Raw genomic sequence first — 27,306 nt, forward strand, 5'->3', positions numbered from 1 at the left:
CAGGACAAGATCAGGAATAAGGTGATTCGAAGCAAACTCCACAACCTCCTCCCTTGGTGTCGGAGGGGCGTGGGTTTCGGCAGCTCTCTTGCTGTGGACTGTCAGGCTGGAAGACAGGCGGATGCTTTACACATAAGATCATGATGGTATGAAAATGAAGAATGAGGGGGTTACAGAACACTCCCGCAAGGTATAGAATGTCCCATGGATTCTGAAATCAAAGTCTTCACGGAAACATTTTTCTTTCTTCTGAGCTTGCTGGTGTGTAGGGTCACTCTGGACAGGTACACACTAGTTTATTATTGTAGGGTCTTGTGGAAGTTTGGGGGCTTCACTCAGTGGTTTGTTATGGTAGGGTTGGTCGGGGCCTGTGCACTCTAGTTTGTTTTTGTACGGCCGGGCAGGGGCTGCATAGAATCATAGAACTGTAGGACCCGAGGGGAACTCAAGAGGTCATCTGGTCTAGTCCCCTGTACTCATGACAGGGGGCTGATTTGTTATCACAGAGTCACGCTAGGACTGGGCACGCTGGTTGTTACTGTACAGTCAGTCTGGTCCTGTGCACACTAGTTTGTTTTTGTAGGGTTGCTCTTGATCTGCACTGGGCTGTACATACTGGTGTGTCTTTTGGGGTCACTCTGGGGCAAGTATTGTGGGGTTTCCTGGAATGAGCACTGGGCTGTGGTGACACAGCGGCTCCTTGTTCTCTGCAAACAACTCCCACCTCAGACCAACAAACTCAGTGTACCACACACCGGTCTTGCAGGGTATGTACCCAGAAAGAGTAACATGCAAGGTGTCTAGAGAAAGCTCCTGACTTATCAAGGCTCACGATCAATGCGAAATGTATGGCCGGGTAATAGCGAAGGAAGAATGTGTTGATACTGACCATGTCTTTATGGATGTGGAGGAGAAGTTCATCACCAGGGGATAGTGTGTCTCTGTGATGGCCCATTCCAGCTGTAGGGAGTCATGTCCCTGCCCTGGTTAGCCGGGAGTGTAATGCCAGGGCTCCCCTGTCCAGCCTGGCTCCATCCCGAGATTATCAATGGAAACCCTCAAAGAAAACTGCCAACCTTCGGCACCACTTGGAGGTGAAAATGGAACATTACAATGGAGAGGGGATCGCCGTGCCTATGAACAAAGACCAAAGGCTGTTCCACTATAACATGGGGGATGATCCCAATCCTTTCACTAAGGATGCAGACCTCTTGAGGGGTGGGGGTGTTCTCATGAAAAATGGGATCCTGGCTCCTGTGAAGCCAGCCGGCTCCACAACAGACTGAACGGTGAGGGGGAAACCTACTGTATTAGCCAGGCAGGGGAACTATCGATAAGTGTAGGCCCAGGTTCGTGTTTCAGGATTTTGTTGTGTCTGGGAACCATTTGTTTCCAGGGCGCTCGCTCGTTTCCTGTAGAATCTCTATATTTTCTTAAACAAACCTTCCTTTGTTTGCTGGCAGGTGCTGTGCGGTTTCCAGGCGCGGTGATTAACTGGGGGGTGCTCTGCTCCTTGGGGGGCAGGAAAGGGGGGATTTCTGTGAGGCGCCAGTGCCAGGGAGTGGTTATCACAGGGGAACGATCCAAAGGGACTCGGAGCCTGGGGTGCACCCGGTGATAACCTGCAAGGCAAAGCCAGGGCTGGCCTAGCCCAGAGGAGAGCGCTTGAGTGGCTGACAGGCTAGTGGTGTTCGGGAGCTAACACCCTGGGCAAGCGCCCTCTCGCTAGAGGCAGGGGGTAGCCAGGTGACCCTCAGTCCAGGGTGCCCCAAGAACCATCCCGGCTCTATACACCAGTTTGTTATTGTAGGGTCGCTCTGGGGAGGCCCCCACCGGTTTGTTATTGGAGCTTCCATTCCTCCCTCTGCCTCCTGGGAGCGCCTCTCTCCGGCAAGCTCTCGCACATGTTCCCAAGCCACAGCTCACGCCCGCCAGGCCCCTGCCCCGCTTGGCCCCAGGGAGGCGGAAAGCTCAGAGGAAGTCGCAGTGACCCTACTTCCTTTTCCCGCGAGGAGATCTGCAGTACTGCAGCTGTCTAGCTCGGTCTTAGGCTGGAGCTGGCATCTAAAATCCTCTGTGCAGCTCCCCCATCCGAGCGGGGATTCGCTCGAGTGCTCCCTGCAGCTGGGGCTTGTGAAATTCTGCCTTCCTCTTTCTCCCCGGCCTTCATTTACATGCTGCAAGGCTGGGTGCAGGCTGCTGTCCCTGGGGACGAGGCTAGAGGACAGGAAGAGATACAAGCCAGGGCCCTTAGGCAGCCTCACATCCCTTCGCCACCGAACCCCCCTCGGACACTGTTTCCAGTACGCCAGGGTGGTGCCCTGCACAGCCGGGCAGGAGACCTGCACTCAGCCCTCGGTCAGCGCCCGGCAGCGGCTGGGGCAGCGCACCGGGCACTTCAAGCTATGCGTGGGCGTGCATTGCTGGTGTGGGCGGGCTGGCCTGCTGCACTGCTAGGGTGGGGCTACCTGGCACTCAGAGATGTGACTGCAACCCGTGGAGACTCCCCCTCCCCCCAGCCAGCTTTGATCTGGCCAGCTCCCAGCACAGCAGTAACACTGGCACTGAAGCTGCCCGCCCAGGGCCTGGGTACCTGCTTGAGTGGCCTGGGCACATACTAAGCTAGATCCACGCTAGCTCAGGTATGTGTACATGCAGTCACACCTCCTGACGGCAGCGTAGACGTACCCCTAGTGCGGGCGCGGCTTTTACTGGCAAAGCTAATGGGGATAAAGCTTCGTCCAGCCCTCCCCAACCCCTGCCATACAAAACAATCTATACAGGCAAAAGTGCAGCTTTGCCTGTGTCTACACTAGGGATCAGGTCAGGGATCAAACCCCTGCCCCACACAGCTACATATACAGTGTAGACCTGGCCTCATTCACTGCTACTGTAATTGGGTGTAACTACTTTAACTCCACTGGGGTTCCAGCTCCTTCTCCCCAAGCCTGGAAGAGGGGCAGTGACTCATCAATCAGCTGTGACACTCTCCCTCTGATTGGGAGGCAGCATGGGTGTGGGAGGCCACTCGAGGGCTCTTCAGTTGGGGAGGGGAGGTCATTGAAGAGGCCCACTTCCATGCACCCTGCTGAGCTGTGGTGGCTTCCCTTCTCCCTCCCTAGGGTGAAGTTGTTTGCAGCAGGGGAGGGGAAGGTTTTATGCCTCACGTGTAACTCCACATTCTTATTGCGGGACAAAATGCAGCCCCCGCACCTGGTTTGTGTTGCAACAGGATTAAAGGGGCGGGTCTGTTTGTAGCTATAGAACAGTGATAGGTAAGTGGTTTGCTCACACCTTGGCCAATCTCTGCAAGGTGCTGGGTTTGAATCCTGACTCCAAGGCGATCCCCTAGCAGGAAGTGGCATGGCAGTGGGTGGCACCCTCCCTCCCAGCCAGTCCCAAAGCAATACCCCAATGCGATGCTTGAGGACATCGTGCTGCTGGCAAAATATGGCCATTTAGGTGAGAGGCCAGTCCAAGGACCTTGCCTACTTGTGGATTTTGTTATTAGCACCCGCCCTTCTGAAAGGCTGAGGACGGTCGTTCCCGGGAACGCTTTCCGTACCGAGCCTGAGCTCCTCTGCTGCTTCGCACAAGAGATAGCACATTAATTGTAGTATCCTCACTAAATTCCAACTCGGGCAATTAAATTCTGTCACCCTAAATTCTTCTTGTAGTTTCAACTGGTGTTCATCTTCACTTCCTGTCTCAAATGGTTGTGTGATGATCCTGTATTTTTTTAAACAAAGGGCAGGATCCCATGCACACTTCCCCACCCCTGAATCCCCCAGGAATCTTGAATTACTCCAGGAATTAAACAACAATCTTGGAATATGTCCAACCAAAATTGGCAACCAGACCCCCAGGCTGCTCTGTCTTCTCGCTCTCCTAAGCTCCTGTGAGTCGTGACTGGCTTTATGTGTACTGACCAGTCAAATTGATCAAAAGTTTTCTCTCTAACCATTTTTTTCCAAGAAAAATAATTGTTTTCTCCATGTGGAAACTTTGCCATGAAATGTTTGATTTTGACAATTTTTTGTGTAGGGTTTGTTTTTTGTTTGGAAAAAAACACCTTTTTTGCTTGTTCATTTTGGGTAAAACTGAAAGATTTCAGCCACCGGAGCCAAAATTTTCAGTAAACCCACAAATGATTGCCCAGCTAGCCAATTTTTAAAAAAAAAAATCGTTTGCCCTTTTTTGGCTTTTCAGTAAAATCTTGAGGAATTTGGAAAGAACAATTTCAGGGAACACAATTTCTAAAATTACATCAACATTTTTCATGGGAGGAAATAAACCATTTCCTGCCAAGTTCTCTGCTACAGTGGCAAGCACGTTGTCAGCATTAAACAAATATGAAGTAAGATTATTTATTTAGCAGCATCTTGTGCCTCTAACCAAGATCCCCATTGTGCTAGCGGTGTATTGTACAAACATGTAGTACAAGACAGTTCCTATGATGAAGAGTTTGCAATCTAACTAAACAAGCCAGAACTATTATCTTCCTTTTATAGAGGAGAAATCAAAGCACAGAGCTTAAGTGATTTGCTCAAAGTCCTGCAAGCAGTGGCTGGTGGGTGATAAGTAGGGATCCTACAAATCTGTTTGTTACGGAAAAACCCAGTGTTTGAGTTTTTACAGAGAATTTTTAGTTTTTCCATTTTGTGAAAAGATAAAAACATATTGAGTAGAACCCCATTTATCGGAGCCTCCAGTATCCGGCTGTCTGTATTAACAGAACCACCAGCTGCAAAGGTCCAAGCCCCAGCCCTGGCGCTGTCAGCCCTGGGCAGCTGGTGGTTCTGTTAATACGGAGAGCTGGATAATGGAGGCTCTGATAAATGGGGTTCTACTAAGTTCAGCATTTCATTTTAATCATAGAAAAACATGGATTTTTATGGTCTTTTGATCAGAGAATGTTGGTTTTTTTAATCACGGAAAACTAGGATCCCTGGTGATAAGCTGAAGGTGCAATCCACCCCAGACGTGGCAGCTGCATATAGAACCTTTTAAATGGGATCCCTCCTGATGGAAGGTGCTACAAGGGAGACAAGGCAGGGGAAGTAATATCTGTTATTGGTGACAGAGATCAGCTTTGGGGCTTACAGAGAGCTCCCAGATCTTGCTAAAACATAGTGTATCATGGGGTAGCCATGTTAATCTGTATCCACAAAAACAACACGGAGTCCAGTGGCACCTTAAAGACTAACAGATTTATTTGGACATAAGCGTTCGTGGGTAAAAACCCCACTTCTTCAGATGCATGGATTGAAAATTGCAGATACAGACATAAATATACTGGCACATGAAGAGAAGGGAGTTACCTTACAAGTGGAGAACCAGTGCTGACAAGGCCAATTCAGTCAGGGCGGATGTGGTCCACTCCCAATAATTGATGAGGGGGTGTCAAGACCAAGAGAGGGAAAATTGGTTTTGTAGTGAGCCAGCCACTCCCAGTCCCCCTATTCAAGCCCTAATTAATGGTGTTAAGTTTGCAATTAAATGGTGGCTCTGCAGTTTCTGAGTCTGTTTATATATTTATGCCCGTATCTGTCACTTTTCACGCCATGCAGCTGCAGAAGTGGGGTTTTTACCCCTGAAAGCTTATGCCCAAATAGAGCTATAAAGCTGGTGTCATCCCTTAAGCCATTTGTATAACCCCCCCCCCCAGTAAAAGAACCGAAGACCCAGGTACTGTCCCTTTAAGAGCAGCCACCAGTTGTCATGCAAGGCTGCATGAGGAAGTGTATTCATTACTTATTATGCCACTAGCTACATTTTTCGGTCTGGGTGGTTCTGTTTGCCCTCTCCCTCCGCAGGCATGCTCCGAAGGGCAGAGGGGGACTGCATTTCGCAGGAAGAGAGCGCGCTGCTCTGAGCCAGCCCTGCCTGCAGGAGCTGCCCAGGGAAGGTGAGCCGCGGCAGCGGAGCCGGGACTTGCCATGGCCCAGCCTGCAAAGGGGGAAGCGAGCGGCTGGACGGACACTTAGCAGCAAGGGGGCGTGAACGGCCGCAGCAGCCAGGGAAACTTTGCAGCCGGGCTCCCCAGCGCCGAGGAGCAGCAAAACCCAGAGGCGAGCCCGCTGCTGCTCCCTCCCCTCTCCTTTTTTGGGAAGGAAGAAAAACTCGCGCGGCTGTTTGCTCAGGAGAAACTTCCCCCCCCCCTGTGGCTTCTGCCCGCAGCCCTGAATGTCCCATTGTCCCCGGAGCTTGGCCCCCCCTCGGTGATGTTGGAAAACCCTCGCCCTTTGCTCCGCAGAGTCGCTGGCGCAGGGGGCTTCCTGGAGGAAGAGGGAGCCCGTGCGCAGCCCCCGCTCCGGCTGCTCGCAACTTCTGCTCCTTTTGTTCTGCAGGAGGAAACTTTCTCCCCCGCGTGGGGCGGCGGGGGCAGAGGAGACGCGGGCAAAGGGCGCGGCGGGGCGAGACCCCTCGGCCCCGGTTCCCCGCAGCCGGACCCCAGCGGCGCCGGCTCCTCCAGCTGCGTCCCGGGGGCCCTGGACAACGCCCGCGGTGCGCCCGGCTCCGCTGCGCGCCTGGAAGGAAGCGGCGGCTCCCTGCCCGGGGGGATGTTAGCCCCGAGCCCGGCTGGGCTTGGGGCGCTTCGCTGCCCATTGCCCCGCGAGCTCCGACTGGGGGGCGCCGGAGCGAGCTGAACTTTTCTTCCTTTGGTTTGATTTTTGTGCATCGTTGGAAAGCGGAGCGCGGGGCCCCCCCTGGGCTGAGCCGGCCCCGGGGAGGGGCATGGCGTGCGGCGGGGGGAGCGGCGCCAGCCCGGGGCCCGCCAGCCCGGCACCGCTCTGGTACCACCGGGACCTGAGCCGAGCGGCGGCGGAGGAGCTGCTGGCCAGAGCCGGCCGAGACGGCAGCTTCTTGGTGCGGGACAGCGAGAGCGTCTCGGGCGCCTACGCCCTCTGCGTGCTGTGAGTCCTCCGCCGGGGCGCCGCGGGGATGGGCGCGGGGGGGGCAGGCACAGAACCCCCCAGGCCTGTGCCAGAGACAAGCGGGGCAGGGGACGGTGCAATGGGCCGGGGCGAGGGGGCCTGACCCGGCTGCGGGTGCCCCTGCCCCGGGCTGTACGTGCCACGTAAAGACCGGCGGCGGGCCCTGACTTCCCTCTCCGGCCCGGCCGAGCCGAGGGCGCTGGGGTTCCCCCCATCAGAGAGGAGGGGAGGCAGGATGCAGAGCTGGAGTAAGCCCCTCACCCCCAGGGGAGGTTCCTGTCCCTCCTGGTGCACAAATAAATGCTCCCCAGGTCTCCTGGCTTGGGGGTGAGGAGAGGGGGGCGGGCGGTTAGATCGTCTGCGGCCTCCAGATCCTGCAGTGTGCTTTGCCAATGCCACTGTGCTCCGCCCCGCCATGGATCAGAGCCCCTGTGTGCTAGGCGCTGTACAGAGCAGACAGCCCCAGATCGCTGAGAAAGTTAGAGGCCACGTGAGTGTGGGTATGTCTACCTACATCCCTACACAGAGCTGTTTGTATAATGGACACCAGCGTCCAAGCATGGCTGTTGGACCCAGACCTACAGATCAGGCGGTCCAGTTGCGCATCCCTCTTGGGCAATGGGAGTCAATATAATAGTGATTGTAATGCCTAGAGCCAGCCCCAGCCAAGACAAGGGCCCCAAGGTGCTGGGTGCTGCCCGAGACAGGCCCTGCCTTGAAGGATTTACTGGGGACAACAGGGGGCAGAAAGATGGGGCGGGGGCAGCTGACGCACAGAGCAGCAGTGTGGTTCGCCCCAGGTCAGGCTGGGAAGCTGTTGCGCACCTGGGATTTGAATCCAGCTCTCCTGAGTCCCTGAAGGTTTTGCTTGGCGGGTTCTCTGGCTGCAGTGACAGGAGTGATAGAAAACCTGAAAATAAGGTGAACTAAACCCAGGGCTGGTTGTTGGGGGGCCTTGGGTTCTACTCCTGACTCTGCTACCAATTTGCTGTGGCTGTTGGGCACGTCCCTTAACCTCTGTGTGTCTCAGGCCAGGTCTACACTTAATAATTAGATAAGCTAGCTATGGTGCTGTGCAGCGGAATTAGGGCAACCAAAGCCCCAGTGTAGACACAGGATGAGGGAAGAATTCTTCCACTGAGCTACTTACCACCTACCGGTGGGGTGGAGTGGAGTGGCTACATGGATGAAAAAACCTTTCTGTTGGTGTAGGAAGTGTCTGTGCTCCCGAGTCAGAGCTGGACCACTGTAGTGTAAAATGAGGGGGTGATCCTGCCTCCCAGCGGGGCAGGGCTGGGTTGTTGGGTAAAGTGCTAGCCACAGGTCTCCTTTCTTGACTGGCGTTGCAGGTAGGACGCAAGGTATCTGCAGCGGAAAGAGATGAGAAGGCAGGTTTCTTTGCTTGTGCTGTGAATCTGACAGCTCTTGGGTCTGGTCCCTGGCAGAGTTAGCCATTCCCCGTCCCCCAACATGGCGTATGGGCCTGTCCCACAGCAGGATGGGGGAGAAAAATCAGAACCCGGAATTGAAACCCCCCAGACATGGGCAGGGGGCTCGGATGCCCCAGTGATGAATGTAACCGGAAGAGGCAGCTTAGGTGGGCCGGGATGTGAGGTGATCATTGATTTTGAAATTGACTCGATTCTGTGGCGATGGTGTCCCGGGCCAGGAAAGTGACCTTCTTTTAACCCCATGGGGTGTCCGGGCGGGGATGCTGATTTGCCTTCCTGCTGCATTCTCCACTTGGAAAGGCTCCCCATGGTGCTGGAGGGCCATTCAGGAGCCCGCTGCAGCCTCCGTACCCCACAAGGCATCAGTGACGCCCCCCCACCTTTCCCTCCTGCCCCCAGCAGGCCCGAATCGCAGACTCTCCTAGCTTGTGCCTTTGTCCTTATATAAAAACCGCCTGGCCGATTTGCCCCCTAGAGGTACTGAGTCCCTGTGTCTCCCATTGACTTTTATAATAGGTGCTTAGCACCTCCCAAAGTCTGCTGCGTGGTGCCTTAACAAGCCAGGGCAGGTCCAGCGCTTCCTGTGGTAGTGCTCTGCTCCAGGGGGACTGGTATGTTTCCTGTGGCAAACAGGGTTAGCTCTTGCTTTTGGGGAGCATGACGGGGAGGCATTTTCCCATCATTAATCACCCCCCCCAGCCAGCCCCTTTTCCAGTTGCTGGACGCTCGACTTAACTCACAACAGCCGGGGCTCGAGGCTTGACTGGAGCCTGTATAAGGTCAGCACCAATGCCAGGCACCTTCCAGTGTTGAAGGAGCTGGATTCCAGACTGCGACATTCAGATCGGAGCTTCGGCTGAGTTTACGTGGGTGGTGTAGGTCCAGCCCTTTACACTTTAACAAATCTCTGGCCAACTGGGACGCTCCGTTGCACAGAATTTCATAACCAGCTCTCTGCAACTTAAATCCACCTACTTCCAAAGCCCAGAGTCCTGCTACTTTTGCTAACGGAGAATCCCCATAAATTAGCAGTATTGGGCCTATGACACGCAATAGAGGGTGGTGCTTCGTGTCCACACTTGGCAGCTCATTACAGTAGCAACAGGGGCAAGCCACAAAACTCAGAGTGGCATCCGGACTTCCTCAGACTTGTTTGGATCCCGGCCGATTGCTGTCTCATGCTGCAGTGGCACGAATATTCCCTGTCCTTTCATCGAGCAGGTCTCAACGCTGGGCTCAGAGCAGCGTCTGCTGGGGGTGGTTTGTCCTGTTCCACTCTAGAAAGTTCCGGTTCTTGTGCCCTGACATTCCTCTCCCTGCAAATCTGCAAATTCGCTGAAGCGACGTCTTGGCCCCTTGTATCGGTGCCTGGGAAAGGATGCGTGGTCGCTCCACCGACATGAACCATGCCACGGGGCTAGAACTTGGTGCTTCCCAAGGTACTAGATCAGTCGACTACAGGAGGCAGCGGCCGGCAGCCGAGAGGCCTGAGCTGCTCTGTGACCTTGAGGAAGTCGCTTCCTGTCTCTGCACCCAGTGGGTGGTAGGTGTTATTAACAACCTGCCTGCACTGGGTGTTTGTAGCAGGCCAGTCTTGGGCAGTGGGCACTGGTAACTCATTGTTAGGGCAGGGAGGGGAAACCAGAAGTACCAGCACTTGTTAACCGTTGCTGCAATCCGGTCGGCCCCCGCCAGGGGCTGTCCGTCCCTTTGTGGTGTGTGTCCTTAGTGAGCAGGGGGTGGGAGGGCTGACTAGACCGGCTGGCGTGCAGTGTTGATCCGAGAGACGCAAGGGGGTCTCGTTTTGTGGCGGCTCCTTGCAGGCTGCGCTGTCCCATGAAGACCCTGGGGGCTGGTGCCAGGTGATAGATTGTGTGCCTGCGTAGGTTATAGGAGCTGCACAGGACGCTGGCGCATCTCGCTGCCCCCTGGCACCAAATGAAAAGGCAACTTAAATGATTAGGGGTTTGGATTAGGTCCCATATGAGGAGAGATTAAAGAGGCTAGGACTCTTCAACTTGGAAAAGAAGAGACTAAGGGGGGATATGATAGAGGTATATAAAATCATGAGTGATGTGGAGAAAGTGGATAAGGAAAAGTTATGTACTTATTCCCATAATACAAGAACTAGTATGAAATTAATGGTCAAATGAAATTTAATGGTCAGCAGGTTTAAAACAAATAAAAAGAAGTTTTTCTTCACGCAGCGCACAGTCAACTTGTGGAACTCCTTGCCTGAGGAGGTTGTGAAGGCTGGGACTATAACAGGGTTTCAAAGAGAACTGGATAAATTCATGGACGCTAAATCCATTAATGGCTATTAGCCAGGATGGGTAAGGAATGGTGTCCCTAGCCTCGGCTTGTCAGAGAGTGGAGATGGATGGCAGGAGAGAGATCACTTGATCATTACCTGTTCTGTTCATTCCCTATGGGGCACCTGGCACTGGCCACTGTCAGTAGACAGATACTGGGCTAGATGGACCTTTGGTCTGACCCGGTACGGCCGTTCTTATGGTGGTTTTTCAGAGGCCTCCTCCAAGCAGTGACCAGCCTGTCCAAACTCGCTCGCACACTGAATAGCCACTGGCCGAGGCAGAGGCAATGAGACATCCAATAGGGGAGATGCCCAGTGAGGCTGTTGCCAGGTTTCCTACGGATGCCCACGTCTGGGCTGAACAGCAGGCAGTGAGCTGGCGCTGTGGGAGGTGCGTGTCTGCGGTTGGGTATGGGGCATGGGGCACAGCAGCACCGCTGTTCTCTGGCCTGGTGGCCTGCCCAGGGACGGCATCCCTCGCCATCAGCCCCTTGTGCCAGTGACCTGGCTTGGGGGCGGGCTGGCCCTGCATTGTCCGTATCCCCATGGCCGCTGTGCTGTCTCTCCTGCCCTGCCGAGGGTGGGGGAGGGGAATTAACCTCCTCCTGCCCAGTTTGTTCATTGGGATTAAGGGCCAGAGCTGAACTCCGATGAGGAGAAGCTGGCGATTCAGGGCTTTCCCGGCTTGCATCTGTGCCCCCCTACCCCTACTTGCGGCCTCTGCCGATCCCTTCTCTGATATGGCTTTGCCAAGGGGACAGTCATTTTGCAGCTTCCCGGCAGGGCCGTAGGCAACATGCTAACTGTGTCATAGACCCTCTACTGCTACTGGCTAATGGGGATTCTCCATCAGCTCAAGTGGCAGGGCCTGGGCTTCTTGGAGCGGACGGATGCAGTGTGGGGCGGTCTGTCTGTGCTGTGGCCAGCTGGTGACCACCGGGAAGCCTCTGGTAGCTGGGGGTATTCTGCCAACACATTGCGGTGTGTGGCTGTGGGACTGGGGCCCTCTTGAAGTCTAGGGATCTCTGGGTGCTATGTCAGTCAGCCATTCGGGCTCCTGATTCCTAACTCAACAGGTGGCCCGTGATGTCTGAACTCCAGGAGAGGGGTGCAGCCAGAGGTTAGGGAATTGAAGCATTTTTCTGTACGGCAGATTCTGCAAAACCTGCCTAGGAGCCATCTGGGCTCAGGCTGGCACCCCTGAGCAATGAATTCTGTCTTCCCTCCGTGAGCCAAGCAGCAAGTGTCTCTGCTTTGTGCTTTTATTACAAAATCCATCTGCCTCAAGCCAAGCCAGTCATCTGCCTGCGACCGCCTTCGTCGCAAAGGTCTGGGGATCTGTACTGATTCCTGTCTCTGATTGGAAGGGAACGATCCTCCCGTCCGGCCCCTCGGCGCCTGAGCAGGGCTGTGCTGGCTGTAGAGATGCTGGTTCTGCTGGTGATCCGGACTGGGCTGGGTTGTGTGGGCAGGGCCGAGGTCCGCTCACGCGGTAGCACCAGAGGAAATGACCTGGCGCTTTTCTGTCACCTCGTGGGCCAGTTCCGCGATTCTCTCAATCCTGTCTAGTCAGCGCTGTTGGGGGTGTGGGTGTGTTTCTGAGGCACAGTGCAGAGCCGGGCGCTGGCAAGGAACCTCCGCGTCCCCCAACGTGTGGGGATTTAGGGTGGCGGTGGGGATGCCGTGTGGCGTGGGCAATGACACGGCCGGAACGCTGCCCTGACTCCCTGCGCCGTAGGAAAATCCCCGTCAGCACAGCGTCCGTGGCGGGCACTCGAGTGACTCTGCATCTGCCCTGTGGCGAGCGGAGAAATCACCTGCCCGCATGCCAGTCAGTGGAATTATTACAGCCTGGGTAGCAGCACCTCCGGGAAATCCCAGCTGAGAGCAGGGCCCCAAGAGTTCTGGTGGGGAAGGGGTCCTGGAACAGGAAGTATTTGAGAACTACCACACTGGAAGGAGCTCAGGCGAGCTCGTGCATTGCTGAAAACTACAGGGCAAAGCTGGGCTGAGAGCTTGATGCTGCGGGATTCAGCATTTAGCAGCCGATCTGTGTGAATCCCACCCCTCCTGCCTCCCAGCCCCGTGCTCTAGCCACTAGCCCATGCTGCCGCTCAGCCCACAGTGCCAGGGCTGGGTGCTCTGGGCACCCTGACTGTTTGCCTGCCTCCCGCTGTGAGCTCCCCCTGGCCTTGGAGCCCCCGAAGGGCTGGCCCTGGAAAAGCAATTTCCTCTCTGCAAACACGTTTCAGCTCCAGCTGCTGCCCTGGGAACGGTGCCGACTCTGCCCGCTCCCTCCCCTTATGCATGGTGCCTTTGTGCTGCGGTGAGAACGCTCTGTTCCTTCACACGGCAGGGAGAAGGGACAGCTGTAATTACGCAGGGCTCTCCCCCACCCCCCACGGGCTTTCCACCCCCTCTCCGGGCTCATTATCACCGGGCTGCTGCCTCAGTGGCACCTTTGTGTCTCCTTGTGGCCTAAGGAGAGCCCCAGAGATTGCGCTGCAGGGGCTGGATGGGATCTTCTCCCCTGCTGGGGCAGGGGGCACGCAAATTTCCATTGTTCTGTCACTGCTTGGCCGAGACCCATCCCCACCCAGCCACATGATGTAGTGGGGGCGCTTGTCCGGTGGGCTGAGATGCCTCAAACTCACTTCAGCTAGGCCCCCGAACAGTCAGGGCCTGGTGTTGTCTGTAAATGACTGCAGCCCTGGGCTGGATTCAAACTGGCGGCTCAGAAGGGACGGAGGCTGGATCCCTTCACTAGCGGCCTCTGCCTTGCCCGCTCCCACAACTCCATCCAGGCAAATGGCTGGCAGAGACCTGGGCAAGCTGCCCTGCTCTGACCCAGCTGCTGGCTGGGCTTCCCCAGGCCTGGGTCTGCTGCCCGCTCCTGGATCCTGGCAGCTCTGTGTGGGCTTTTCACCGAGGGAGAGGGCACGGAAGCCGCCTGCTGCTGTGTGCGCGAGAGACACGGAGGGGAAAATTAAACACTGCTGGAACCTAAAAATAACCCTGGCGCAGAAGTCGGACAGGGAGTGTTCCTGGGTTACAGGAAGGCAAGCGGGTTCCTTAACCCTTCGCAGGGCTCCACATTTACACATGCACCTGTGGCCCCCGGGGAGATCTTTAAACGTGGCCTTCTTCCCCCACCACACCTTGCCCCCTGTCCCTGTGGGTCAGTGTGACAGTCCGGCCTGATGGCTCTGGTTCCAGAGGTTCCCTTTCGGAAAGGCTGATTAATGATTAATGGATGCGAGCGGGCGGGTGGTCACGCGCGCCTTGGGGGAGGTTGCACGGGAGGGTTTCAGGAACTGATTAATCTGCGAACAGCTCGTTAACCCTTTATCCATGGAGCTGTAATAGAAAGCGTGATGGAGAAATCAGCGGTGAGCTCTGAAGGCTCCGAGTTTTGCCTGATCCAAGCCGGTCGAGGCTGCAGCGCTGGCTTGGCCCTGAAGGAGGGACGGCCTAGGGGGTTCTGGTGTCAGGTCAGGAGGCCGCCGGCAGCTCTCGACTCTGCCCCGGACTCCGTGTGACCATAGGCAAGTCACTTTGTGTCCCAGTGCGTCAGTGTCCCAGCTGCCCAGTGGGAGTAACGCCGGTATTGTTCTTTAGCTACAGCATGGTGCACCCGGGCGCCCCGTGCGCAGAGCAGGATGCCCAGACAGTCCCTGCCCCAAAGAGCTGGGAGGCCTAGCACTGCGGAGTGAGGAGCGATGAGCACTCAGCTGTTAGGGCAAAAGTCTTCGATCTACCTACCTCTGTGGGGGGAGGGGTGCTCTAGCTTGCTGATTCCCTGCGAGGCTGTTCTCCCAGCCTTGGAAAAGCCGGCGGGAGCCCTATCTGCCCCCTCCCCTCCCACTCCCTTCTCCCCAGGCAAAGCCCCTGCCCAGTCTTCCCCTCATGCCCGTTATTGTCCGGCTCTGACTCGTCTTCCACATCGATCTGGCTAACAGAGCAGGTATTGACCTGCAGGCCTGCTGCCCCCGGGGCAGGCGCCAGGGAGCAATACTGCAGTGCCTGCTGGCACTTGCCAAAATCCCAAGAGGAAGGAAGCTGCTAACCTGCTGACTGGCCTCTCTCGGGGGTCAGTGGGGTCAGATGAGCCTTTGCTGCAGGCTAGGGGTCTCGCCAGACTGGCTCGGCTCTGCCGCTCGCTGCTGGGCCGAGTGCTGGGGTGGGGACGCAGCCAGACCCTGAAATCAGCAGGAGAGGAGACCCTTTTTTTCTGCCACCTGGCCCCAGGGCATACAGATGAGAGGATCACAGCTGAATCCAGGGGCATGCACCCCAGCACCCCGGGCCTTTGAGGGGCGCTCCTGACTCCCTCCCTGAGCTGATCCCCTTGCAGTGCAGAAGTCAGAGAGGGCATTAGCCCAGTTAGAGGGGAGGTGGGGGACTCTGGTGGGGGAGGGGATCTTTGCCCCGATGCCCACCCACCCTCGGCGGGGGGAGAGACATTCCTCTCGCAGTTCTGCCTATCAATTTACAGAACAAAGCCGCCAGTGCCGGCAGCTTGGCTGGCTGCGCCGGGCTGCCGGAGTGGAGATGGCCTGAGCACCACAGCTGGGAGGCTTGGAGCCAGGTCGCTGAGCCGCGGCATTCCTCTGTCGTCAGCCAGTGCCCAGGCCCCCGAGCTGCAGGGCTCCTCTCCCCTCCCCCCCCCCCCCCCGGTCGCCTGCTTGAATCATTGTCAGCGTCAGCTGCCTGGAGCCCAGCATGGAGGCTCGAGGAAACTGCACAGATTGTCCAGCCTGTCTGGCTCTGATGAGCTCCTAATGTCAAGGAGGGCCTGGCCAGTGCTGACTGCCCCAAGTCCAATACCCCAAAGTCCAGTCATTCCCAACCCCTCTGTGTCCCCAGGGTGGTACTCCCCTTCCCCCCCCCCCCAAACTGCAGGGACCGGAATGGCCATGCGGCGTCGGAGCAGAGCTGATGTCCTGACAGCAGCCAGGACCAGCTGCCTTAGAGGAAGACACCTCTCCAGAGATAGGCAGTTTTAGGGGGAGATCCTTCCTGACCCATCAGGCAATGGCTGGCTTAAGCCCTGAAGCCTGAGGATTTATATCCTTTATGCATTTTAATCCTGTCTACTGTAACTGCAGAGATTCTTCTCTCAATAACTGTCTTTACTCCGGCAGAGTTCTTGTGGCAATGAGTTCCACGGGTTAACAACACAGCACGTTTTCTTCAATCAGTCTTACATCCTAGTGCCTTGCTGCAGGCGGCAGCTCTGTCATTTCTCTCACTGCTGCAGCCCTGGTGTGACTGAGTTGGTTCACTCCCTTCCCCTCTGACTAAGAGTAATTTGTATTACGGTACCACCAGCTGAGCCCAGGGCTTCACTGTGTAGCCCCGCAGCTCCCAGCGGGTTCTTATTTCTCGTTACTTCCCTCCAAGCATCTAAAATAGCTACCAGGTGCATCAGCACGCACGGTCTGTCATCTGGGTCCTGCTGCAGCCAGTCTCCAGTCCTGGGAGCGCGGCGTGTAATAAATAGCTGGCGACTCAGCACAGCGGGGCTTTGTGTTGCTCAGCTGCCCGCTGGAGCTGAGTCGCTGGCTGTCAGGGGAGGATTAGTCACTAAGATATCAGTAACTCAGCCCTCTGGGAGCCCCCAGCGACATGTGACTTTGAAGGGCCCTACAGGCCCTTGAGTCAGGGGAGAAGCTGGAGCCTGTAGAATGTGGCATGGCTCTCCCAGCATCTGACCAGGGCACCCAGCCCAGGCGGGTATTTCAGTGTGGGCATGGGATGGGGAGAATAGGGCGGTACGCCTCTGGGCTGCACCAGATGGGTGAGCTTGCTGCCAGTGTCGGCTCTCAAAGCTGGAGCCGGGGTGTGTGGTTAGAATAGGGGCATCTGGGTTCCATTCTTTGCTCTTCTACCAACTTTCTTGGCACTGTGCCTCAGTTTCCCCTTCTACAAATGGAGAATTGTCACCCGTCTGCTGGCTGCCACTAGGGCTGGGAGGGTTCATGCGGGTAGAGGGGTGAGCTCTGTGCATGGAAGGGCTATGGAATAGTTTTCACCATCCTGCTGGGAACAGCTGATAGCGGAGATCCCTCAACAGCATAGAGCTAGGAAAGGTGTCGGGGGCACCTGCTCGGACTCTGCGCTCGCCCCCTCATTCCCCCTGCCCTGGAAACTCTGGGGCCCCTTTGAGGGGTGCTCTGTGCTGTGCTTGCTCTCCTGATCCTATGAGGTGCCTGTGCCCCCTGTGGGCTTCTGGGCGGGAGTGAGTGCCGGCACCGAGCAGGGAGTTCTGGCGTGGCAAGCAGATAGGATGCCCGTGGGAGTTGGAGCTGGCAGAAGGAAGTTTACACAGGCTCAGCTGGCGTGTAGCCAGCCGTCTTGTTTTCACAGCTCAGGGTACGTCTTTGCAATGGATCAGGGCCCCGGGCTGTTCAGTCCAGCAGCGTGTCCTGGTAGGGAGGGTCCCTGGACCAGGACGCGGGACACCGGGGTTTATCCACAGCTCTGCCTCTGACTTTCTGGGTGACCTTGGACACTTCCCCTCTCCGTGCTCGTCTCCCCTCCATCTATTTAGCCTTCAGGCTCTCCAAAGCTGAGTGTCGCTCTTGCTCTATGGCAGCCCTAGTTTCTGATTCATGGAAGGATGTGAGATTCAGCTACCTCTGGGGTGAAGCATAACAGCTGTTTCCCAGCACACAGCATCACTGCTCAGCAGTTCAGGACAGGAAGGTGAAGAAGACTATAGTGGATCCATTTGAAAACTGCAGGGGAAAATGATCACGCTGGCTAGGATATTGTGGTCGGTCCAGGGGATCGAATAAACTCAGGGGATTGGGCCCTTTTCTCCAAGAATGGCATCCCCTAGGCTACGCTAGCAGAATCCTGGGCTGCCCTCTGAGCTCCCTCTGCCTTCGCATTCCAAACACAACCGCACAAGTCAGAAATTCATCCGTAGAGGCTGAACGGAAGGAGTCACCGGCCCTGCTTCCTGCATCACCCTTGGAAATCTCTCCAAGCCCTGGCCTGACCCCGCTGAGCTGGGGGGAGCTCATGAGAAGGCAGCTCAGGGCCACCCGCGGACGGCTGGTATTGTGTTAACTGGATGCGAAGGGAAGCTGGGGCAGGGGCTGGGAAGGAGAGAGGCAGGAAGTAGAAAGCAGAAGGGCTGCCAGATTTCATGCAGATCTTTACTGGAAAGGGACATCCCCTGTTCCCTGGCAGGTTCTTACCAGCAAACAGATCATTAAATTCAAAACTGACTTTCAAATCGCCCTTGATTTACAGTCTTCAGGGATCAAAGTGAAAGGCACCAGCCCTGAAACTTCCCCCTTCGTAACAGCAGTGCTCTGCATCTGGGGATCTCAAAGCACTTTACTGAGGAAGGCCAGAATCATCGTCCCAACAGGGAAACAGAGGCACGGAGCAGAAGAGTGACTCACCCCTGGCATTGACCAAGCCAGGACTAGGACGTGGGGCTCCTAGAGCCCTCTGAAATGATCTGTCCACTAGACCTTACTGATTCCCAGACCTTGACTGTGCTATGGCAGTGAGAGCACCACCCATTGCCCTGTCAGTGTGCCTCAGCCCAGAGCTGGCGAGGTCACCGATATGCTCATGAGGGGAGCTCAAGTGCCCTGGGGTCAATACTAACCACAGGGGGGTCGCCCGAGGGGTCTCAGAGCAGAAGATGGTCTCATATCTTGCGCTCTTCGGCCCCCTGTGCATGCTTTGGATTTAGCAGGTGGGGAGTGAGTTTGAAGAATATTTCTAAGATATTCATCATAGAACAAACCATTCTGTGTGTTATGGTAGTGCCTAGAGGCTGTGAGTGAGATTGGGGCCCCCGTATGGTATGGGCCGGGTGCTGCAGGGACCCTGACCAAGATTGGGGGCCCCTGAATGGACCGGGCGCTGTGGAGACCCTGACTGAGATCATCGCCACTGGGGGTTAGGTTGGCATGACTACAGCACTCTGGCATATGATTTTTCACACCCTGTGCTTTGTAGTGACATCAACCTAAATTTTAAGAGTGGAGCCGATCTAAGTAGTGGCAGGTGAGAGCCAAAGTATCGTCATGGATGGACAACTGGCTAGAGATGGGAACGACAAATAGGCTGAAATGGTCTATTTCCATCGTGGCAGCAGGCGCCCTGTGGAGGGCTCAAGGCTCTGTAGTAGGCCCTGGGTAGTTTAACGTATTAATGATCTGGACAGGGGAGAGTCACAGAGTAGCTGGCCCTGAGGGGTCGGAGACCCAGCTTTTCTGGGACAGGCTTTGCTGAGGAGAACCAGCCCACCTCGAAGTCCTCAGGTGCGTGGCTGGGAGGCCGGTCGCTAAGGAACTGTCAGGTTTCGAACCCAGGAATCTTCAGCCTCTGCGCCACCAGGGTACCCCAAACACTGCCCCTGCCCAGCAGCCTTCCTGCTAACGGCTGCAGATGCACAGCAGCCTGCCCTGGGCCATGGGGCCAGGCAGGGTGCTCATAGGTTGCTGGCACATCAGAAAGACCCCAGGAGGAAGAGGAAGCTGTCATCTGCCACATCCTCTCCAACCCCTGAGCCAGCCCCTTGCATTGGATCCTCCAGCTCCGGACCCCTGCAAGAACCCTGACCATTGCCCGGGATTGTCTCCACTGCCTGGCCGCCCATACACATGTGACTACAGCCCTGGGCTGCCCCCTAGCCCGCCCTGGCCACTGGATGCCTAGGCCTAACGGAGGGTAACAAGGGCTCAGTCAGGAAGGTCCTGAGAAGAGGGGCTACTCAGGGGAACTGGCTAGGGGAACCTAGGAGTGGTGCTCCAGAGGAACTACTCCCACTGCAGAGAGAGCTGCGCAGCTTTCAGGGTCTGAATCCATGGGGCACTCTTCCCCAGACGATGGCAAGAGGCTAGACTCCAGAAGTGGGTCCTGGGCTATCATAACCTTAGTCCCAGATTTGGACCTTAGCGTCCAAAATATGGGGGTTAGCATGAAAACCTCCAAGCTTAGCTACCAGCTTGGACCTGGTACTTGCTGCCACCACCCAAAAAATTAGAGTGTTTTGGGGCACTCTAGTCCCCCTGAAAAGCCTTCCCTGGGGACCCCAAGACCCAAATCCCTTGAGTCTCACAACAAAGGGAAATAATCCTTTTTCCCTTCTCCCCTCCAGGTGCTCCTGGAGAGATACACAGACACAAGCTCTGTGAATCCAAACAGAGTGACTCCCCCTCTCCGTTTCCAGTCCTGGAAACAAAAGCACTTTCCTCTTCACCCAGAGTGAATGCAAAATCAGGCTAGCAAATTCAACACACACAGATCTCCCTCTGACTCCTTCTTCACACCAATTCCCTGGTGAGTACAGACTCAATTTCCCTGAAATAAAGAAAAACTCCAACAGGTTTTAAAAAGAAAGCTTTATATAAAAAGAAAGAAAAATACATACAAATGGTCTCTCTGTATTAAGGTGACGAAATACAGGGTCAATTGCTTAAAAGAATATTGAATAAACAGCCTTATTCAAAAAGAATACAAATCAAAGCACTCCAGCACTTATATTCATGCAAATACCAAAGAAAAGAAACCATATAACTTACTATCTGATCTCTTTGTCCTTACACTTAGAAACAGAAGATTAAAAAGTAGAAACTACTTCTCCAAAGCTCAGAGAAAGCAGGCAGACAGAAAACAAAGACTCAGACACAAACTTCCCTCCACCCAAAGTTGAAAAAAATCCGGTTTCCTGATTGGTCCTCTGGTCAGGTGCTTCAGGTGAAAGAGACATTAACCCTTAGCTATCTGTTTATGACATGGGCCAAGAGAGTTTTACTGGTAAGGAGGCTGGATGGAGGAGACGGATTGGCTGCAGGGGAACAGACAGAGCAACGTTAACTCATCCCCTCCTGGTTAGGATGCTGGGGGGAAGGCTTGCATGCGTGCCATGTTTGACCAACCAGACCTCTGTAGGGTACTGTTCACGGCAGAAAAGCCTCCCTGAACTCACCACAAGCCCATTGGGGGAAACTGAGGCAAGCACCTCCCCCCCCCATGGCTCGGCACTGGGCCACCTGGATGTGTATGGGGAGACTCAAGGGGGCGATCTAAGGGTGAAATCCCACCTGTAACGGGGTGAGCAGTGAAGGGGCAAAATGTACAGATGACACAAAATTATGTAGGTTAGTTAGGGCTAGAGAGAACGGTGAGGAATTTGAGAGAGACTGAACCAAGCTAGGGGAACAATGGCAAATTAAGTTCACTTTTGATAAAGGCAAAGTAATGCACCTTGGAGGGGAAATATTCAACTAGTCATACACCTCCCAGACTTCTGAATTAACTGCATCAACTCTGGGAAGGGACCTGAGCGTTACTGCAGCCCTCTGCTCCAGATGCAACTGTGAGAAAACACAGTAGGTGTTACAATACGCTGACAAAAGGATGCACTTTCTCGCCCTGCATGTACTCAGACTGTGGAACTCCCTGCCACAAGAAGTCATCAAGTGCAAAATCTTAGCAAGGTTGAAAAGGGGCGTGGACAGTCACATGGAGAACAAGAATAACCGGAGTTATAATTAATGCCAACAGACGGTTTGGCAGCGATGTTAAACCACAGGCTTCACGTCTCGAGCTGGTCTGTAACGATCAGAAACCAGGATGAGACTTAGGCCTGGTCTGCGCTGCAGAGTTAGGTCTAGGTAAGGCAGCATACGTTGAGCTTGTTGTGTCAGGGTGTGTGCTCCAGCCTTGCTCCCGCTGATGTGAGTGCCCGGCTACGCCGAGGACATCACCTCCGCGGGGGGCATAGGGCTTATGTGGGTGTAGTAGGGGCCGTGCAGTAGACTCTGCGGGTTAGTTATATTGGCTGTCAGTGTCAAGTTGCCGTGAAATTGACAAGAAAGCCAGGCTGGCATCCAGAGTGGGTGGGGGGCTCCAGCTGGAGCTGGGCTGGCCACCAGGTCCCTGCTCCCAGCCTGGCTGCTGCCTGGGCTCCCTGCAAGGAGTCAGGCTGCACTGAGGCTTCCTACTGGGAGGCCAGGAGCTGCCTGGACTCAGGGCACAGAGCTTCCTGCCAGGAGCCCGGGGGCAGCCAGATTCCCAGCGACAGGAAGTGTGGAGCCGAGAGCCCAGGAGGGGCAGCCGGGCTCCTGGCGGAAGGGAGCCGAGAGCCCAGGAGGGGCAGCCGGGCTCCTGGCGGGGGGAGCCGAGAGCCCGGCTGGTGCTGGCCACTGCCAGAGCCAGGAGCCTGGGCTAGATGCCCCCGGGGCTGAGCCTGCGTGGGAACTCTCTCTGGAATTATTATTCCCATTTCACAGAAGAGGAGCTGAGTCACAGAGAGATTAGGGCTAGCGTGTCACCTCTGGCTGAGCTCAGCTCTTTGCAGGGGCGTGGGGAGATGTCAGGGAGCTTCCTACAGCTCCTGGCCCTGAGGACCATTCTTCACTAGTCTGGTGTAAATTTGAGTGGTCTCAGGGCTGCATTAACTGGGCCAAGAAGTCCACTCATCACTCTGTGCCCCCTTATGGCCAGGTGTGACGTAGCAGCTCTCAGCCCCGCCGACAGTCTCTCCAGAGCGGTGCTGGTTTCTCTTCCAGCAACTCGGCACTCCAGCCGGGTCGCCATTGTACCCCAACCCGGCCGGGGTCACGGCTGGCTGAACTCAATGTCCAAAAATGTCTTTTCCACAAACAAAATCCTTCCACCTTCTCTGGGGCCCTTCCTCAGCTCAGTCAGCACCCCTTCTTCCTGAGGACAGGGAGGAGAACCCAGTTACACCTTCCAGCCCAGGGCACCATACTGCACAGCTAGGGCTGCTTCTCTACCAGAGATTTTCCCTGGACCACTTCCTAGCCCCACCCTCTGGGTCTTCCAATCTTCTCCCTGCTTTAGTCAGGGTCTTTCCCAGGGCTCCCTGTCCTCACTCCCTGAGTTTCCTACCTGGCTTTCCCCAGCAGGGCTTGATCTCCACTTACCCCTGGTTCTCCCTCCCATTCCTGCACCCACCTTCTGTCCTTCCTGCGGAGCTGCCTGCTTCCCCTCAGCTGGGACACGCTGTGAAGTCAGGCTCTGCAGTCCATGGGGCAGACCGGCGTAGGGAAGCCTATGCCAGTGACGCGTCCACAGAGCAGTGCTCCCCACTCACTTCTCTCCCCCTGCTTCTCTCCCCCTGCTTTCCCAGACATATCCAGTAAGGGATGGTATTGCGCAGTCAAGGATCCAAATACCCTTAACTCTGCCCCTGTGGTGGTGCTCTGAGAAAATCAGACCCTCCAACCACTTGATCCATCCAAAGTGCCTTCGTTGTAATACCATGCTGCTCGGTCTGCTCTCCTGCCCTTATGAGGTGACACGAGGTACGTGTTCCACTTCGGGCTAAAATAATCCTTTCCTGGGTGGCAGGTGTGTCCATCAGATTCACAATTAGTGGGAACCTCTGTCTTCTTCGGCGGTTTCGTGAACCATTCTCCCATGCACGCTGCTCCCCATCAGGGGCCCTCTCCCCATTCTAGGGGAAGATCCAGGCATGGTTTGAAGCTTGTGGCTCTGTCTCTCGATGGAGCTGATGCCTTACACAACCAAATTCTAGCTCTGTCGACCTCCCACGTTGGCGGTGGGACTGCTTGGGGGGTGGGTGGGTGTGTGTCTGTGTATGGGCTCATGTGCCTGAATCACTGCCCTCTAGTGGATGGAATCAGAATTGCTCAACTGTGTCATAGCCCCAGGACTGCGAACAGCTGGTGAAGATCCTCTTTTAGCTCAGTATCGGGCTGGTTTCTTCTGGAACAGCCAGCTCAGCAACCCGTCCCCACTGTTGGTGGGGGTGGCTGAATCTGGTGTTCTGGGTCGGGCCCATCTCGAAGGGGAAGTAAGCAAACTGGGCTGTTAGGTGCATTGACTCGTCCCCACAGGGGTAAGTCCTGAGTGTCCTGTTGCGTTAGAGCAAAGCCGAATAACTTGCCTTGAGTCTGGGATCCACTGTCCGCAAACCCTGCCTAACCCACTGAAATTTCCCTGCCCTTTTGTCTTTTTTTTTCATATCCATTTAAATACAGTTGGTATTTTTAGATTTCCTTCCTAAAGGGTGAAAGAGGCAGGCGTGCGGTCACAGTGAGAGTGTGTGCGGTCTAACGTCCTGCGGCCAAGTCACTTTGATGCCTCTCGGCCCTGCTCCTCTCCTCCCACGCTTTCAGGTCGAGTCACTTTAGGGACCTCAAGCCAGCCGCTAGCTGTGGAGTGCAGGATCCTGATGGACTCTGTACGTGGGGCCATGTGCAGCCCCCTTAGCTGGCTTCTCCTTGCCACTGGGGCATCATTGCCTTCTGGGCTTACGACAGAGGTGGCAAGGGGTTCCCTCTCTGAAGCCCGGAAAAATCCCATTAGCAGGAGCAGGTGGGGCTGGCAGCGTATGTGGGTGAACGCCTACCCCTCCTGCTGTGGTCCCTGTAGGTGTGGGTGGGCGTCTTGCCGTCAGTGGCATGAGAGCAAAGGTCGTGCCATTGAATCCGACGTGCCTCATGCTGGGAATTGTGCGTCTGCCACGTTTCTACCCCCACCTGCCTCCCTCCGTCCACCTAGCAACCCCCCAACACCCGCAAAGCAGAGGGGGACTCTCTGGGGCTAGTAGCCAGGGCTGGCTGGAATTGGCTGGCACAGGAAGCCTGGTGCACTCTGGGGTTGAACCCATTCTGTGGGTCATGGGGGCGTCCTGCAGCCCGTCTCTCAACACCTCCTCGTCACCCTACCAGCTTGGCTCACAGCCCCTGGCTCCTGCAAGCTTCCACTGAAAAATAAATAAGTTCCTGCTGCCTGAGCCCAGCTGTGTCCAAAGAACCATCCTCATCAATCCGCTTACTGGCGCCAGGAGTTTGCCTGGAACCTTGCAAATGTTGTGAAGGGTTAAATTCTTCAGGGGATGGGGTTAAAACCAGCGAAGGGGTTACCTGGCTCACAGACTCAAACACAGCCCCAGCCTGGGAGAATGTAGAGTCAATGCTCAAGCAGATCGGGTGTGAAAGGGGCCTGGAGAGGGCTGTGACTCTGTTTCCCCAGTCTGTCCCCAGTCTGATACCACGAGGTTTTCTGCCCACGCAGAGTCCCGGGGGGAGCTGTAGCTTCTGCCAGGCAGCAAGTGGGAACCTGTTTTTTCCCCATCTGCAGGACAGGGCCCATAGTGACGGGCCGTGGAGCCGTTTAGCCGATCCTGTTCTACACAGGTTCTTACAGCTCCTGCCCTCTTCTGGAGGGGCCTAGCCCCCGTCTCTCAAAGCTCTGTCTGCATGAGGGCTGGTTGGAGGCCAGCAGAACTGCTGACTCAGTGGCACACGCAGGCTGGCATCTCCTTCCCCCATCATCGGGGGACCTGCCGTCGCCCTGGTGATGTCCGTCAGGCCCCGGGCAGCTGCACTGGGTGGAGGAGAGTAACGGCACCGCCCTGCCTTTGATGTGGTCTGGGCCATGCTCCCGGGGCTGGGCTGGAACAGTGGTCGCTGTGGGGCCTGGTGATCTCCTGCACTTAACTCCTGGGAAGCCAGTCTCCCCTCAGTGTGCATCGGAGGATGCATGAGGGAGCCGGGGGGTGTATGAGAAGCCAGGCTGGAGAAGGGAGAAATTTCCAGCCAGTGGGAGGCGGGGCAGAGTTGGGAATCTAATCTTAACTGGCTCCACCTTGCCATGCTGGGAGCCCTGCCCTCTGGCCTGCACCCTCCGCCCGACCTTGCCCTCCTGTGGGTTGCTGACCTAGGGGCCAGCGGAGAGAGGCTGGTTCACACTGAAGGTTAAACACTGGGCGTGGTCAGTGCCAAGTTGCGACTGAGGCTGGGGGCAGGAGGGAGGTGGTCCTGGGCACCTGTGGCACACATCTCCCGCTGAAGCAGGAGATTCGGGGAGGGGTGCCCCCTGGCAGCACATCATTATGCCCACTAGGGGCTTGGGCTTTGGGAGTGGATGTGACCTCGTCCTCTAGGGCTGGTCTGTTGAGAGAACAAAGGACCAGCCAATAGTGTCTCTTTAGCTCATGTGACAGAGGCCTGTGACTTATTCCCGGCTCCTTAGCTCCTTATTACATGAGAACATATGAGTCGGCCAGTGGTCTGTGGAGCCTAGTGTCCTCTCTTCTGACAGAGGCTGGTGCCAGGTGCTGCAGAGGGAATGAACAGAACGGGGCAATTATCAAGTGATCCAGCCCCTGTCGTCCAGTCCCAGCTTCTGGTAGTCAGAAGCCTGGGGAACCCCAGAGCATGTGGTTGCATCCCTGACCACCTTGGCTAATAGCCATCGATTGACCAATCCTCCATCAACGTATCTACTTCTTTTTTGAAACCAGTTAGACTTTGGCTCTTCACAACATCCCCTGGCAACGAGTTCCACAGGTTGACTGTGTTGTGTGAAGTCTCTTGGCCCAGGGCTGTGGAGCAGGAAGAGCGGTGTTCTGTAAAGGGGCCAGGGTGACATGGGTGTGGTTAAGGAGAGTGGGTAGCACAAGCAGAGAGAACTTTCCCCGCAGGCAGGGGAATCCTTGGAGAACAGGTTGCTTCCTGCTTGCAGCAGTGTCATGAATGTGCATGTCTGACCGGCCTCCCGAGGGCTGAGTGATGACACTTGCTCCCCCCCTGCCAGTGTGCCTCACCCCAGACTTAGCAGTCCATCTAGAGCTAGAAGGTAATGCACTGGCCCAGTCAGTGCTTCACACGAGTTGTTAGCAGTATAGGGCATACGACACACAGCAGAACAGTTCTGATTCTATCTCGTAACGAGCATTGGTGACACACACACATCAGGTCATAATGCCATTGGTCACCCCATCTCAAAAAGGGTATAGCTGGAAAAGGTTCAGAGAAGGGCAACAAAGATGATGAAGGGCTCAGAACAGCTTCCATACGAGGAGCAACTAAAAAGATTAGGGCTGTTCACCGTAGAGAAGGTATGCTAGGGGGGATCTGCTGGAGGTCTATAAAATCATGAGTGGTGTGGAGAAAGTGAATAGGGAAGAGTTATTTATCCTTCCCACAATACAAAAGCCAGGGGTCACCCAATGAAATTAACAGGCAGCAGGTTTAGTACAAACAAGAGGAAATGCTCCTTCACACAATGCACAGTTAACCTGTGGAACTCATTGCCAGGGGATGCTGTGAAGGCTAAAACTATTAAAAAAACTATCAAAAAATCATCAGAGAAATTGATAAGAGGACAAGTCCATCCATAGCTATTGGCCAGGATGGTCACGGACGCAACCTCATGCTCTGGGTGTCCCTAAACCATTGACTGCCAGGAGCCGGGAGTGGACAACGGGGTGGATCAAGCCATGATTGCCCTGTTCTGGACACTGTGCCTGACCCTGTGGAATGGGGCCACTGTCAGAGACAGGATCCTGGGCCAGATGGTCTGACGCAGTCTATACGCGGCCCCCGTCCTCTTGCCTTGCAGGGGGAAAGCTGCCTAGCCAGTGCGAACCCAGCCTCCTGAGCGTTCTTCCTCTGACAGACGAACAAGAGGGCAAATCCTTCCAGCTTCCCCCGCTCCTGCCCCATCCGCCTGCGGGCTCAGATTCTGGGGGGGGAGGGGACCCGCCACGTCAGGCTGAGCTGTGAGCAGCTGCCTCTGGCTGGCCAGCTGCGGCATTGGCCCAGCTCTGCCCCTTACCTGCTGGCTGCTG

General features: G+C 55.7%; 1 protein-coding gene across 1 annotated transcript in view; it reads left to right on the plus strand.

The window, feature by feature from the left end:
- The first annotated feature begins 6,518 nt into the window (after positions 1–6,518).
- INPPL1 (inositol polyphosphate phosphatase like 1) overlaps positions 6,519–27,306 on the plus strand; it is a 69,393-nt gene continuing 48,605 nt past the window's right edge. Inside the window, exon 1 of the mRNA XM_030556421.1 lies at positions 6,519–6,917. Coding sequence (XP_030412281.1) covers positions 6,739–6,917 — 179 coding nt within the window. The 5' untranslated portion in view covers positions 6,519–6,738. The remainder of the gene's footprint in view (positions 6,918–27,306) is intronic.

This window comes from Gopherus evgoodei, chromosome 1 (genome assembly GCF_007399415.2).
Source record: "Gopherus evgoodei ecotype Sinaloan lineage chromosome 1, rGopEvg1_v1.p, whole genome shotgun sequence".
NCBI lineage: Eukaryota > Metazoa > Chordata > Testudines > Testudinidae > Gopherus > Gopherus evgoodei.